Source organism: Bombina bombina, chromosome 1, assembly GCF_027579735.1.
Source record: "Bombina bombina isolate aBomBom1 chromosome 1, aBomBom1.pri, whole genome shotgun sequence".
Taxonomy (NCBI): Eukaryota; Metazoa; Chordata; class Amphibia; order Anura; family Bombinatoridae; genus Bombina; species Bombina bombina.
This window is the reverse complement of record NC_069499.1, coordinates 449341286-449356999: the sequence shown is the minus strand read 5'-3', so window position 1 is coordinate 449356999 and position 15714 is coordinate 449341286. Positions and strand designations below refer to the sequence as shown.

The following is a 15714-nucleotide window of genomic DNA, read 5'->3' as shown; positions in this document are numbered from 1 at the left end:
GAGTGGTGTAACGTTGGCTGAAATAACTGTTGGAATATCATGAGAAAAAGAAGCAAATTTCAGTACCCGGTATAGGACAGATCGCAAATGGGAGTCGAGCCCCTGCCACCCAATGGGTCTCCTGTAAAAACACAATTTTTGTAAGTGATGTAGATACCTGTGGCATAAACGTTGCTTCATAAGAGAGTTAAGTTCTATAACATTGTGAGCTACACAGATGATGGACATTGAGGAACAAAAAGATGAGCCCTGTCCTATGAAAAGAAAAAACGGAGGAAAACAAGAAAAGATGGGGTAAGATATAGGTTTTATATCTTACTAAAAAGGAGAGAGAAAAATATTAGAGAATGCAATAATCCTCTAAAAAAGAAAGGGAATAAAAACGTCACACATATGAGGTGAATTCAACAATTTATTAAACTAATATAGCATTTACAAAAGAAGTTTGCCCAAACATGCCCTGCCATCTCAAAAATAGAGCAGAAACATGCAACCACACCACTATATACAAATTAAAACCAGAACTACATCTCATATCAATATAATACAGGCCTGTATCATTAAATCACACATTTAGTACCATTTCCTGTATCGGATAGCTATAAAATCCAAAACAGGTAAATGTATACAGTTTGGAACAAGACAGAGAAACATATACATATACATGAGCAAGCAAGCAAATATAAAGTTCATGCAATGCTAACAAAAGTTCATTCACCTCCTCCCTATGATGAATGTAGAAATGGGAGGGGTCAGCCTCCAAAAATCACCTGATTTATCGTGCTGTTAGCAAGACAAAGCAATCTTCATACTGAATACAATGTATCCGTTTGAATCAAAAGATATACTTTTAAGCAAATGATTGCAACTTTTAGGCGTGTGTGGAATACATATCTGATCTTACCATAGATGTGCCAAGCAGGCCATTCTGCTACACCATGTGTTAACACAGATAATAAACAACGCCTCACACTGGATATTTTGTTTGCAAATGCAGAAATCTTCGTAATGGATATTATATACCCGTTCTTACCAAGAGATGTACCTTAGGCAGCAAATTGCATAGTGAGCATATACAAAGTATACAGGTTATCTTACCACAGATGTACCAAACTTTATATAGCAAGCTATCAGTTCCACTCCACTTTATATTCACACATGTAGTGAGCCACGCCTCACACTTAGCACTTTGTATGCTTTCTTACCAAGATGTACCAATAACGTGCTATAAAAGCAATAATCCACATCAAAGATTGTATTTTCGTGCATGCATAGGGTATAGCATAGGTCTTACCATAGATGTACCATTCATCCTATGTCATGCAGTCCATTCTGTTCCAAAATTGCCATACAGAAGGAAAGTTACAGCATTCACCACGCTGAGCTCAGTGCATCTGGTCTCTCCACAGGTGCATCCAATCAGTAGGATAACACCTCTAGACCTGCAAATCACAAACTGTGCAATCTTACCACAGATGTACCATTTGGAGCACAGCAGTGTATCAGCTTTGTCAACTTAATGCAGAGTTGCTCACACTGTTACAAACCAATGATAACAGGTAGTAAAAAATGAGAGTAGTTCACACATAGAATATCATGAAGTATAGTTGACTCTTCTCCATGATAAAACACACACAAGTGCCAACGCACGTTTCACCCCCACAGTAACATGTTTCAGGGGCTCATCAGGGCATACCTTTCAATCATAGGACCTCCTCCTTATAAAGCACCTGCTGGTATCCAATTGGCCAGCCAATATGTGCTATTTCTTATTTTCTTAAAGGGGCAGGTCAATCAACCAGATTAATACAAACATATTTCATTGCCCTTTCTCCAAAACAAACTTATATGTATATATTTATATAGCACGTTATTGGTACATCTTGGTAAGAAAGCATACAAAGTACTAAGTGTGAGGCGTGGCTCACTACCTGTGTGAATATAAAGTGGAGTGGAACTGATAGCTTGCTATATAAAGTTTGGTACATCTGTGGTAAGATCACCTGTATACTTTGTATATGCTCACTATGCAATTTGCTGCCTAAGGTACATCTCTTGGTAAGAACTGGTATATAATATCCATTACGAAGATTTCTGCATTTGCAAACAAAGTATCCAGTGTAAGGCGTTGTTTATTATCTGTGTGAACACATGGTGTAGCAGAATGGCCTGCTTGGTACATCTATGGTAAGATCAGATTTGTATCCCACACACGCCTAAAAGTTGCAATCATTTGCTTAAAAGTATATCTTTTGATTCAAACGGATACATTGTATTCAGTATGAAGATTGCTTTGTCTTGCTAACAGCACGGCCTGGCCAATCAGGTGATTTTTGGAGGCTGACCCCTCCTATTTCTACATTCATCATAGGGAGCAGGTGAATGAACTTTTGTTAGCATTGCATGAACTTTATATTTGCTTGCTTGCTCATGTATATGTATATGTTTCTCTGTCTTGTTCCAAACTGTATACATTTACTCTGTGATCACAGGTTATTATAAATTGGATTTATAAGAGGATTATTTCATCTGTATTGTATCCTGCCGTTTGTTCAAGCAAGGCTATGTATGCCTGTGATGCTAGATACAATTCATTTGATGTTTTATTACCTGTACTTTGCTATATGTGACTGATATAGAATATATATATATATATATATATATATATATATATATATATATATATATATACAGGGAGTGCAGAATTATTAGGCAAATGAGTATTTTTACCAGATCATCCTCTTTATGCATGTTGTCTTACTCCAAGCTGTATAGGCTCGAAAGCCTACTACCAATTAAGCATATTAGGTGATGTGCATCTCTGTAATGAGAAGGGGTGTGGTCTAATGACATCAACACCCTATATCAGGTGTGCATAATTATTAGGCAACTTCCTTTCCTTTGGCAAAATGGGTCAAAAGAAGGACTTGACAGGCTCAGAAAAGTCAAAAATAGTGAGATATCTTGCAGAGGGATGCAGCACTCTTAAAATTGCAAAGCTTCTGAAGCGTGATCATCGAACAATCAAGCGTTTCATTCAAAATAGTCAACAGGGCTGGTCGCATAGTTGTGTGCTGCTACAGCTTTCTTGTGATAAATGCAGAAATTTTCCTTACAGCCAATTGATCTACTAAATATTTTGTTGGAGCCAGCTTGTATAATAGACGCTGCATCTATCCTACCTTGTGCTTCAAGAAATGCTGCTGCATCAGCGCCTGGAGCCGTTTTACAATCTCGGCCTGCATTATACCCCCCGGTAGTGCGCCCTGGGCCCTGTCGTTACGTGGCACTCCTAGTGCTCTAATTTCAAGCAGACTACCTGGGTCTCTACACCTATACTAACTACCCATACCCTTGCCAGAATTTACTATGGATACCGCTTAGGGAATTATGGAAGATATCCACTACCTGCTAGAGGGCTATTTCCAGGCATATGAAGCATCGCTTAATAAAGTTACCACGTGGGGTAAGGTCGGAGCTTTGGAACAGCCCGAATCTAATGATTTACCCTCATCTCTCAAAGGACCCCCAACAGGCGCCACAGATGGTTTGGAAGAGCTGGAGCCGCGCTGTCAAGAGAACATGGCCGCAACTGCCGCGCATACTACCGAGCGCCAAATGTGCCCGATGCCTGAGAACACTGAATGCCCAGCTTTGAGCAGCTCCACTCACATGCTGGCAGCAGAAATCTGGGCGCCTAGTTCTAATTATACCTCCGCCGGACCCCTTGATAACGCTCCACAATGGCGGATGGCCGCACCGAGACCTGTGTCCATACAGCCCAATGGCTTCTTCATTACAGAACCATCCAGTGTCCAGCTTCAGGCGGCGAAAAGGCCACTGAAAGGGAGCCTCTGCAGTCCATCTCTGAGAGGTTCTGTTTGTTTATCTATTGCTATAGATGGGCGAAAGGTGAGAGCTGGAATAGGCTGATTTCTGTTGTACTTTCCAGATATTAACTTTCTGGTTTGCTGACATTGATATCTGGGACCCTTCATATTGGGGAAAATCTCTCTATATACCGTATCCATGTACTATATCTTAACAGCAATTGAGGCCTCTCTAACATAACTTTGTGGTCAGTGTTTTTCAATAACCCTAGACTGAATCAGGACTACTGAAGAAAGAAGAGACGTTTGGGCTCTTACCCTGGCGTCTTGTTTGCTGTTTTTTCTTGCTATCTATATTTGGGCAGCTCCATGTTACCACCATTCCCTATTATAGTGTATTATATCTGCATATTTATGTTTTCCAAATTTTAACACTTTACTGATTGCCAGTTACAGGCACCAAGATTGACCAAACTCAGTTTATATATCCTAGTATTTAGAATGATGCCTGTACCCATTAATGACTACTTAATGTTCATGTCTTGGGCTCTCTATATAATTATTAGTTGCTTTATAGGATGTGGCCCAATCAAAAAGTAAAGTAATCTGACTACATTGTGCGGTGGCCAAATCTCTATCTTGTTTAGAGGTCCCCAACATTTAGTTGAATGTCTTCATTTAGTCATAATAGATTTGGTTAGAATTAGCTTTCATGCCTCTGAAGATAAATTAAGTTGGCCCACCTATTAGCATCATCAGACCTCATAGTGTGCCATGGTTTACAATCCCTTATATTAAGCTTTAAGATAGAATTCAATTCCAATAAGATCCTTCTATGGGCCTCCCCTACACAATAAATAAATGGCTGGTTGGCTATAAGCCTTGGCAGGGTAACCTTTTGAAAATTATGGGTTTCTTATGGCAAGTTTACTTTACTGATGTGTAGTTTCCTCATCATTCATCCCAACAATTATTTATTCAACCAAACCCTGATTGTCGAAAATTTTTATATGGTTCTATGAAAGAAGCTTTCAGCATAAGACCTTGTTAAACCTATAAAAATGATATACGCCTTAGCAGGGTAACCTTTTGAAAATTATGGGTTTCTCATGGCAAGCTCACTTCACTGATGTGTAGTCTCCCAACATTCATCCCAATAATTATTTATTCAACTAAACCCTGATTGTAGAAAATGTTTATATGGCTCTATGAAAGAAGTTTTCAGTATAAGACCTTGTTAAACCTATAAAAAATTTAAAACCTGAGGTAAATAGAACAAGATCCATGAGTGGTCTTTCTAATACAGGCAGCCTCCCTGTGTCATAAAACAACCTATTTGATTGGGGGTCCAAGAGTGGCCCCTTAAATAAACAAAAGGGGAAGCTTACTTTATTGTTGGCATGACTGACAAATATGATTACATAACACTACGAATACTCTCTATTTCTTCCTTATTCCAGTTATATTATTAGTGGAACTTATTAGCGACATTTGTATTTACATTTTATGTATTGCATACTCAGCTTTGTATTGTATTTCTTCTGATGGTATTTTTTGAAGTGTTTTAATGCCATATATGTATGCCAAATTTTACCTCAATAAAAATTATAAAAAAAAAAAAAAAAAAAAATAGTCAACAGGGTCGCAAGAAGCGTGTGGAAAAACCAAGGCGCAAAATAACTGCCCATGAACTGAGAAAAGTCAAGCGTGCAGCTGCCAAGATGCCACTTGCCACCAGTTTGGCCATATTTCAGAGCTGCAACATCACTGGAGTGCCCAAAAGCACAAGGTGTGCAATACTCAGAGACATGACCAAGGTAAGAAAGGCTGAAAGACGACCACCACTGAACAAGACACACAAGCTGAAACGTCAAGACTGGGCCAAGAAACATCTCAAGACTGATTTTTCTAAGGTTTTATGGACTGATGAAATGAGAGTGAGTCTTGATGGGCCAGATGGATGGGCCCGTGGCTGGATTGGTAAAGGGCAGAGAGCTCCAGTCCGACTCAGACGCCAGCAAGGTGGAGGTGGAGTACTGGTTTGGGCTGGTATCATCAAAGATGAGCTTGTGGGGCCTTTTCGGGTTGAGGATGGAGTCAAGCTCAACTCCCAGTCCTACTGCCAGTTTCTGGAAGACACCTTCTTCAAGCAGTGGTACAGGAAGAAGTCTGCATCCTTCAAGAAAAACATGATTTTCATGCAGGACAATGCTCCTTCACACGCGTCCAAGTACTCCACAGCGTGGCTGGCAAGAAAGGGTATAAAAGAAGAAAATCTAATGACATGGCCTCCTTGTTCACCTGATCTGAACCCCATTGAGAACCTGTGGTCCATCATCAAATGTGAGATTTACAAGGAGGGAAAACAGTACACCTCTCTGAACAGTGTCTGGGAGGCTGTGGTTGCTGCTGCACGCAATGTTGATGGTGAACAGATCAAAACACTGACAGAATCCATGGATGGCAGGCTTTTGAGTGTCCTTGCAAAGAAAGGTTGCTATATTGGTCACTGATTTGTTTTTTGTTTTGTTTTTGAATGTCAGAAATGTATATTTGTGAATGTTGAGATGTTATATTGGTTTCACTGGTAAAAGTAAATAATTGAAATGGGTATATATTTGTTTTTTGTTAAGTTGCCTAATAATTATGCACAGTAATAGTCACCTGCACACACAGATATCCCCCTAAAATAGCTATAACTAAAAACTACTTCCAAAACTATTCAGCTTTGATATTAATGAGTTTTTTGGGTTCATTGAGAACATGGTTGTTGTTCAATAATAAAATGAATCCTCAAAAATACAACTTGCCTAATAATTCTGCACTCCCTGTATATATATATATATATATATATATATATATATATATATATATATATATATATATATATATATATATATATATATATATATATATATATATATCACATATTTATGCAGCTCTGTGGTGTTACTTTACCTCTGCATGTATAAGTGATATATTAGAGCTCTACCTGTTTTGGATTTTATAGCTATCCGATACAGGAAATGGTACTAATTGTGTGATTTAATGATACAGGCTTGTATTATATTGATATGAGATGTAGTTCTGGTTTTAATTTGTATAAAGTGGTGTAGTTGCATGTTTCTGCTCCATTTTTGAGATGGCAGGGCATGTTTGGGCAAACTTCTTTTGTAAATGCTATATTAGTTTAATAAATTGTTGAATTCACCTCATATGTGTGCCGTTTTTATTCCCTTTCTTTTTTAGAGGATTATTGCATTCTCTAATATTTTTCTCTCTCCTTTTTAGTAAGATATAATTTGTTAAGAGGGAGGCACCGTGAGGTTTATAAGTGGTATATACTACTCTCTCATTTCTTCTATAAGATATAGCTTTACCAACCTATCAGCAAGATCACAAGTTATGCGATACAGCTATACCTCTGATAAATTGGGCACTGCACTCTGAATATGCAGGTCTCCTGTATTACAAGTGCGGCGGTGCACCAATTCTGCTAGTGTTTTAGCTTTTATGCAACTCTCCATTCCGCACTCAAAAAATGGCTTTTGAGTGCGGGATTTTCATAGTGCTGTATAACAGGTTGTACGGTCCGGCTATTAGGTTAGCGTTATAGCTTATACTGCCGCGATCCATTCCACTATCTGAGACCAGTAGTTATGGATTTTGTGAAACAAAAATGTTTCACAAAACTCATAACAAAAATGTTACAAAGTACACTAACCCATAAACTACACTATTAACCCCTAAACCGCCATCCCCCACATCGCAAATACTATAATAAACCTATTAACCCCTAAACTGCCGCCCACCCACATAGCCAACACTAAATAAACCTATTAACCCCTAAACCGCCAGCCCCTCACATCGCTACTACTATAGTAAATCTATTAACCCCTAAACCGCCGACCCACACATTGATACTACTAAAATAAATCTATTAACCCCTAAACCGCCAGCCCCCCACATTGCTTCTACTAAAATAAATCTAATAACCCATTAAACTGCCGGCCCCCCACATTGATAATACTAAACTAAAACTATTAACCCTTAAACAGCCAGCCCCCCACATCGCAAAACACTAAATTAAACTATTATCCCCTAAACCTAAAAAAAAAAACTAACTTTGAATTAAAAGTACAATATAACCACCTTAAAATAAATAAAAACTTACCTGTGAAATTTTAAAAAAATAAGAATAAACTATAAATGAACCTAACATTACTATTTAAAATAAATTGTATAAATTAAAAATAATAATAATAAATATTTATTTTTTCCAAATCAGCCAATAATATGAGAGCTGCTTAAATTCTATTGGCTGATTTGAACATACATGACTATGCAATCGGCAGGCCTGAAACGTTGTACTTTCTTTGGACCCATATAAAAGAAAATAAAGGTCTTAAGATATTTGGTGGCTGGAATCTACTTTGTTCTGTAGGCTGATCTTTCTCACCATCTGTATAGATGTGGACAGTTGAGTATATGTGAGACTGCTCTCATCCGACATGTATTTTATTCTTAACCCTCATATTGTAACTTCAATGTACGGACTGCTATGTGTATTTTCTGTTATGGTTTATGAAGACTCTAATGTCTGATGCATTAATCAGGGGCCTGAATGTAGAAATTAGTGTCCTTTGTCCCCAAGATACGTTTTGTAGATGTGCTATAATGTTTCTCTTATTAAAGAATAAGCTGGTTTTATATACTATGCATTTTGTTACATACTGTGGCATACAAGAAGGGGGACTTGTGCTTACTTAATATTTTTCTTTGAGTTGGAAACTCTTCTGCCAAAAATTGTTTCTAGTGTCACTTATTGCTCTTTATTTATACACATACTGTATATAGAGAAGTGATAAGCACACGGTATAATTTTCTTACAGGATATCCCACCACTCTCTTACATTTAACTGTGCTGTCTGACTGAGCCCTCTCCCAAAGTTATTATCAGTTTATGAAGACTTCAGTAGGCCTAGTAAACTCATATCCTGCATTATGTTATCCTCAATATAAATTCAACCTGTAATAACAAAAGTCAACTTCTTTATTACATAGTGCGCATAAACTTAAAGGGACAGTCTACACCAAAAGTTTTCTTATTTAAAAAGATAGATAATCCCTTTATTACCCATTCCCCATTTTTGCATAACCAACAGTTATATTAATATACTTTTTACCTCTGTGATTACCTTGTATCTAAGCCTCTGCAGACAGCCTCCTTATCTAAGTGCTTTTGACAGACATGCAGTGTAGTCAATCAGTGAAGACTCTTAAATAACTTCACGGGAGTGTGCACAATGTTATCTATATGACACACATGAACTAACACTGTCTAACTGTGAAAAACTTTCAAAATGCTCTGAGCTAAGAGGCGGTTTTCAACTGTTTAGAAATCAGTTTGAGCCTAGCTAGGTTTAGCTTTTCAAAAATACCACCAAGGGAACAAAGCAAATTTGATGATAAAAGTAAATTGGAAAGTTGTCTAGAATTGCATGCCCTATCTGAATCATGAAAGTTTAGTTTGGTCTTTACTGTCCCTTTAAGTAGAAAAATTGAACAGTTAAACTGATACCTTTCCTCTAAGAGGGTAGTGTAACTGATATTTCTTATAGTCATTCAGGTTCAATGCTTTGCCTCTTCCTTTGGGGCATAGGATCCTAATTCCGGGCCATGCCACAGAGAGTACTGTGCAAAGGGCTGCAATCAAATGTTGGTGGATTAGTCAGAGGAATGTTTCAAAATTGTAAAAGATTAGTACCTTGTAATATATTAGTAACAGTGTGCACTTCGTTATCCTTTGACACAGCGGTTTGGTAGGAAACCCCCATACATAGCAAATCTGATTGCTCAAAGCCCTGTTGATCTCTGTGAAATTACGCCTATGCTGTAGAGGGCGTGACAACAAATCTGCTAATATTTTTATATCTGCATTTTCTTATTAAGGCAAAGAAGGTCTCTGTAAAATAGCCTTTTGCAGTATCTCTTTATAGGTGTAGAAGTGCAGCCAGACAATTATGTCTTTAGGCCTAGCTGATCTATGAGTTAATCAATGCAATGTTCTGTATCAGATTAAGGTGGAGGCAAATGGCTGAAAAGAACAGTAAGATATGAGGTGAGTTTGGTTGTAGAAATAGCCTCAGGTATCCCCCCTTAAATTATTACAGTGGGATCTGTCCTCTATGGCTACCAACTTGTCTTCTAGTGCAGATATGTGATCTGGCTAAGGTGCAAGAATAGTTCATGAGATTGGCTTGTCCAACAGAAAAGTCTTCTTGTTTGTATTCCATGATATACAATCTCTCATTTGTTAAGGCAACGTCTTTTGTCAATTCAGTCATTGCTGTAGTATGTTTTTCTGAGAAAAAGGCATGATGAGCATCCAGTAGAGTTTTAAGAGAATTTAATAATAATGTAGGAGTGATTGTTGTGTGTGCAGCTTGTAGATCTTTCAAGGCTTCATCTGTGAGTTAGATGTTCATGGCTAGAGGGAGTGTAACTGCAGGATTGCTGAAGTGATTTACCACTATACGTTTAACTATCGCTGCTACTTTGGATATATTTTTGTGAGATTAAGACATGGTGACCGGTAAGAAAGAAAAGAGGCCCCACTAGAAGATATGCGTTTGGTAAAACAGTAAAGTGAGAGAGATAGGTGTCTAGGTACACCTGAGTTCAGTCTTGAGGTAATGTGGAGGTTTAGATCAATGAAGTTAGAGATGTAATCTAGCGAGGCGAGTTTGGACCTTCAGGGTTCCCCTCATAAGTGCATAAATTATGTGTTCACAATGATGCTGTGCTGTAATAGTAAGAACATCTCTCAGCATGTCTAACACAAGTAATTCCAATACTTGATGGGGCATTTCTAAGAGGTGCAGTGCAGGTGAGTCAGCAATACCATCCTAACATAAGATGGCAACCTCTCACACTGACCCTATGCAGCATTGACACTTCTCCTCTGCACACCTCTCCAAGCAAATGGCTTTACCAGCGGTTGATGTTTACTGGGTATATCCGCTATGTTGCTTGTGATTTGCCAAGGGATTTCCTGGTTAGAAAGCAGGACAGTTATGGCATATTAGCTGGACTAACTTCAGATCTGCGGCACCAGACCTCCACTTTCTTCACCAGCTGAATATGCCCCAAACTTTGGCTTTCTATTTGCACAATAGAAAGCAAAAGAGTTAGATTTTTGCAGTTTTTCTACAGTTTATAAGTAGCATAACAAATATAAAAAGCCCTCATAATACAGAGCAAAGCAGCCATTCCAAAACGTACTGTATTGTGTACTGGAGTGCACGATACGAATTGTAAAGAAAACAATATCACTGAAATCAGAATGTGCACCACTTCTGTCACAGGGTGCAAGGATACTTCAATTCCTAGATGGCGACACCCAGTATAAAGACAAAACTTCATTAAACAGAACTAGGATAAAATAAGAGAATCGTTTTTAAGACATTCACAGGAGGAAACACAATAACATGGTAAGCACCTATCAGTTTAATGTCCCATTAAACAATAAAACAATAATAGTTTACAAACTTACCACCGGGCCTTCACACAATAATGCATCTTCAATTTTTTCTAACTTTGAACACCTGGGCATTTCATAAATTTGTTGTGGCTTTGTTGGAATGCTGGAAAAAAATGCAAGGTGAAATATATAATATGATCACATTTTATAGAGTGTGTGTGTGTGTGTGTGTGTGTATATATATATATATAAATATAAAACAAGTATATATATAGTGGATATAAAAAGTCTACACACCCCTGTTAAAATGTCAGGTTTCAGTGATGTAAAAAAATGAGACAAAGATAAATCATTTCAGAACTTTTTCCACCTTTAATGTGACCTATAAACTGGACAACTCAATTGAAAAACAAACTGAAATCTTTTAGGTAAAGGGAAATAAAAAAATAAAATAATATGGTTGCATAAGTGTGAACACCCTTAAATTAATACTTTATAGAAGCACCTTTTGATTTTATTACAGCACTCAGTCGTTTTTGGGTATGAGTTATTCAGCATGGCACATCTTGACTTGGCAATATTTGCCCACTCTTCTTTGCAAAAACACTCTAAATCTGTCAGAATGCGAGGGCATCTCCTGTGCACAGCCCTCTTCAGATCACCCCACAGATTTTGAATTGGATTCAGGTCTTGGCTCTGGCTGGGCCATCCCAAAACTTTAATCTCCTTCTGGTGAAGCCATTCCTTTGTTGATTTGGATGTATGCTTTGGGTCGTTGTCATGCTGAAAGATGAACTTCCTCTTCATGTTCAGCTTCCTAGCAGAAGCCTGAAGGTTTTGTGCCAATATTGTTTGGTATTTGGAACTGTTCATTATTCCCTCTAGCTTAACTAAGGCCCCAGTTCCAGCTGAAGAAAAACAGCCCCAAAGCATGATGCTGGCACCACCATGCTTCACTGTGGGTATGGTGTTCTTTTGGTGATATGCAGTGTTGTTTTTGCCCTAAACATATCTTTTGGAATTATGGCCAAAAAGTTCAACTTTGGTTTCATCAGACCAGAACACCTTTTGCAACATGCTTTTGGGAAACTTCAGATGTGTTTTTGCAAAATTTAGCCGGGCTTGGATGTTTTTTTTTGTAAGAAAAGGTTTCTGTCTTGCCACTCTATCCCATAGCCCAGACATATGAAGAATACGGGCGATTGTTGTCACATGTACCACACAGCCAGTACTTGCCAGATATTCCTGCAGCTCATTTAATGTTGCTGTAGGCCTCTTGGCAGCCTCCCAGACCAGTTTTCTTCTCATGTTTTCATCAATTTTGGAGGGACATCCAGTTCTTGGTAATGTCACTGTTGTACCATATTTTCTTCACTTGATGATGACCCTTCTCCTGACTGATACCTTTTAACAATGAGATCCCTCTGATGCTTTAGACGCACTCTGCGGACCATGGCTTTTGCTGTAGGATGCGACTAACAAAATGTCAGGAAAGACCTACTAGAACAGCTGAACTTTATTTGGGGTTAATCAGAGGCACTTTAAATGATGACAGGTGTGTACGGACTCCTATTTAACATGATTTTGAATGTGATTACTTAATTCTGAGCACAGCTACATCCCCAGTTATAAAAGGGTGTTCACACTTATGCAACCATATTATTTTATTTTTTTATTTTTATTTCCCTTTACCTAAAAGATTTCAGTTTGTTTTTCAATTGAGATGTACAGTTTATAGGTCACATTAAAAGGTAGAAAAAGTTCTGAAATGATTTATCTTTGTCTCATTTTTTTACATCACAGAAACCTGACATTTTAACAGGGGTGTGTAGACTTTTTATATCCACTGGTGTGTGTATATATATATATATATATATATATATATATATATATATATATATAAAAAAACTTTCATGAAAAGGAAGAGGCACTCACAGGACTTAGTTAACACAAAATGTATTAATAGTTCATCAATTCAGTCAGTCGTTTCGGTCCTCGCAGGGACCTTTGTCAAGACTGTTTCTGGTTATTTCCTCTGCTGAGAGCGAGTGTGATATATACTCGCTGATATATACATACACACACATATACAGTACTTCAACACAGAGCAGAGGGGTTCATGCTTCATCATGATTTGTTTTCTCACACACTATCACAAGACAGTACATTCAATTAACTATTAATAACTGAAATGTGTGAAAACCTACCACAAAATGCCATTGCGCATGTTTTATAGTTCTTTTTTCTACTATCTTGTTAATTCTTGGTGATATGAGAATACTTCTTTAGACGGGGAGAGTCCACAGCTGCATTCATTACTTTAGGGAATTCAGAACCTGGCCACAAGGAGGAGGCAAAGACACCCCAGCCAAAGGCTTAAATACCTCTCCCACTTCCCTCATCCCCCAGTCATTCTGCCGAGGGAACAAGGAACAGTAGGAGAAATATCAGGGTGAGAAAGGTGCCAGAAGCACAAAAACAAAAATTATGGCCGTCCCATATAAAAAACGCGGGCGGGGAGCTGTGAACTCTCCCCGTCTGAAGAAAAGAAAATTATCAAGTAAGCATAATTTAAGTTTTTCTTCATAAACGGGGAGAGTCCACAGCTGCATTCATTACTTTTAAAATAGCCCAAGCTATAGAGGACACTGAATGCAAAACGGGCGGGTACAAAAGGCGGCCCATTCTGAGGGCACCATAGCCTGAAACACCCAAACTCCCGACAAAAAAACATAATTTATGCTTACCTGATAAATTCCTTTCTTCTGTTGTGTGATCAGTCCACGGGTCATCATTACTTCTGGGATATAACTCCTCCCCAACAGGAAATGCAAGAGGATTCACCCAGCAGAGCTGCATATAGCTCCTCCCCTCTACGTCAGTCCCAGTCATTCGACCAAGAATCAACGAGAAAGGAGTAACCAAGGGTGAAGTGGTGACTGGAGTATAATTTAAAAAATATTTACCTGCCTTAAAACAGGGCGGGCCGTGGACTGATCACACAACAGAAGAAAGGAATTTATCAGGTAAGCATAAATTATGTTTTCTTCTGTTATGTGTGATCAGTCCACGGGTCATCATTACTTCTGGGATACCAATACCAAAGCAAAAGTACACGGATGACGGGAGGGATAGGCAGGCTCATTATACAGAAGGAACCACTGCCTGAAGAACCTTTCTCCCAAAAATAGCCTCCGAAGAAGCAAAAGTGTCAAATTTGTAAAATTTGGAAAAAGTATGAAGCGAAGACCAAGTTGCAGCCTTGCAAATCTGTTCAACAGAGGCCTCATTCTTAAAGGCCCAAGTGGAAGCCACAGCTCTAGTGGAGTGAGCTGTAATTCTTTCAGGAGGCTGCTGTCCAGCAGTCTCATAGGCTAAACGTATTATGCTACGAAGCCAAAAAGAGAGAGAGGTAGCAGAAGCTTTTTGACCTCTCCTCTGTCCAGAATAAACGACAAACAGGGAAGAAGTTTGGCGAAAATCTTTAGTTGCCTGCAAGTAGAACTTGAGGGCACGAACTACATCCAGATTGTGTAGAAGACGTTCCTTCTTTGAAGAAGGATTTGGACACAGGGATGGAACAACAATCTCTTGATTGATGTTCCTGTTAGTGACTACCTTAGGTAAGAACCCAGGTTTAGTACGCAGAACTACCTTGTCTGAGTGAAAAATCAGATAAGGGGAATCACAATGTAAGGCTGATAACTCAGAGACTCTTCGAGCCGAGGAAATAGCCATTAAAAACAGAACTTTCCAAGATAACAATTTTATATCAATGGAATGAAGGGGTTCAAACGGAACACCCTGTAAAACGTTAAGAACTAAGTTTAAACTCCATGGCGGAGCAACAGCCTTAAACACAGGCTTGATCCTAGCTAAAGCTTGACAAAAAGCCTGGACGTCTGGATTTTCCGACAGACGCTTGTGTAACAAGATGGACAGAGCTGAAATCTGTCCCTTTAATGAGCTAGCTGATAAACCCTTTTCTAAACCTTCTTGTAGAAAAGACAATATCCTAGCGATCCTAACCTTACTCCAGGAGTAACCTTTGGATTCGCACCAGTATAGGTATTTCCGCCATATTTTATGGTAAATCCTTCTGGTAACAGGCTTCCTAGCCTGAATCAGGGTATCAATAACCGACTCAGAAAAACCACGTTTTGATAAAATCAAGCGTTCAATTTCCAAGCAGTCAGCTTCAGAGAAGTTAGATTTTGATGTTTGAATGGACCCTGTATCAGAAGGTCCTGTCTTAGAGGTAGAGACCAAGGCGGACAGGATGACATGTCCACTAGATCTGCATACCAAGTCCTGCGTGGCCATGCAGGTGCTATTAGTATTACTGATGCCCTCTCCTGTTTGATTTTGGCAATCAATCGAGGAAGCAGCGGGAAGGGTGGA

General features: G+C 38.6%; 1 protein-coding gene across 2 annotated transcripts in view; it reads right to left on the bottom strand.

Moving 5' to 3' along the window:
- Window positions 1-15714, bottom strand: part of DCAF17 (DDB1 and CUL4 associated factor 17) — a 250177-nt gene that overhangs the window by 198195 nt on the left and 36268 nt on the right. For both annotated transcript variants that reach the window (XM_053698428.1, XM_053698427.1), the window contains exon 4: window positions 11386-11476. In XM_053698428.1, the coding sequence (XP_053554403.1) occupies window positions 11386-11476 (91 nt within the window). The remainder of the gene's footprint in view (window positions 1-11385; window positions 11477-15714) is intronic.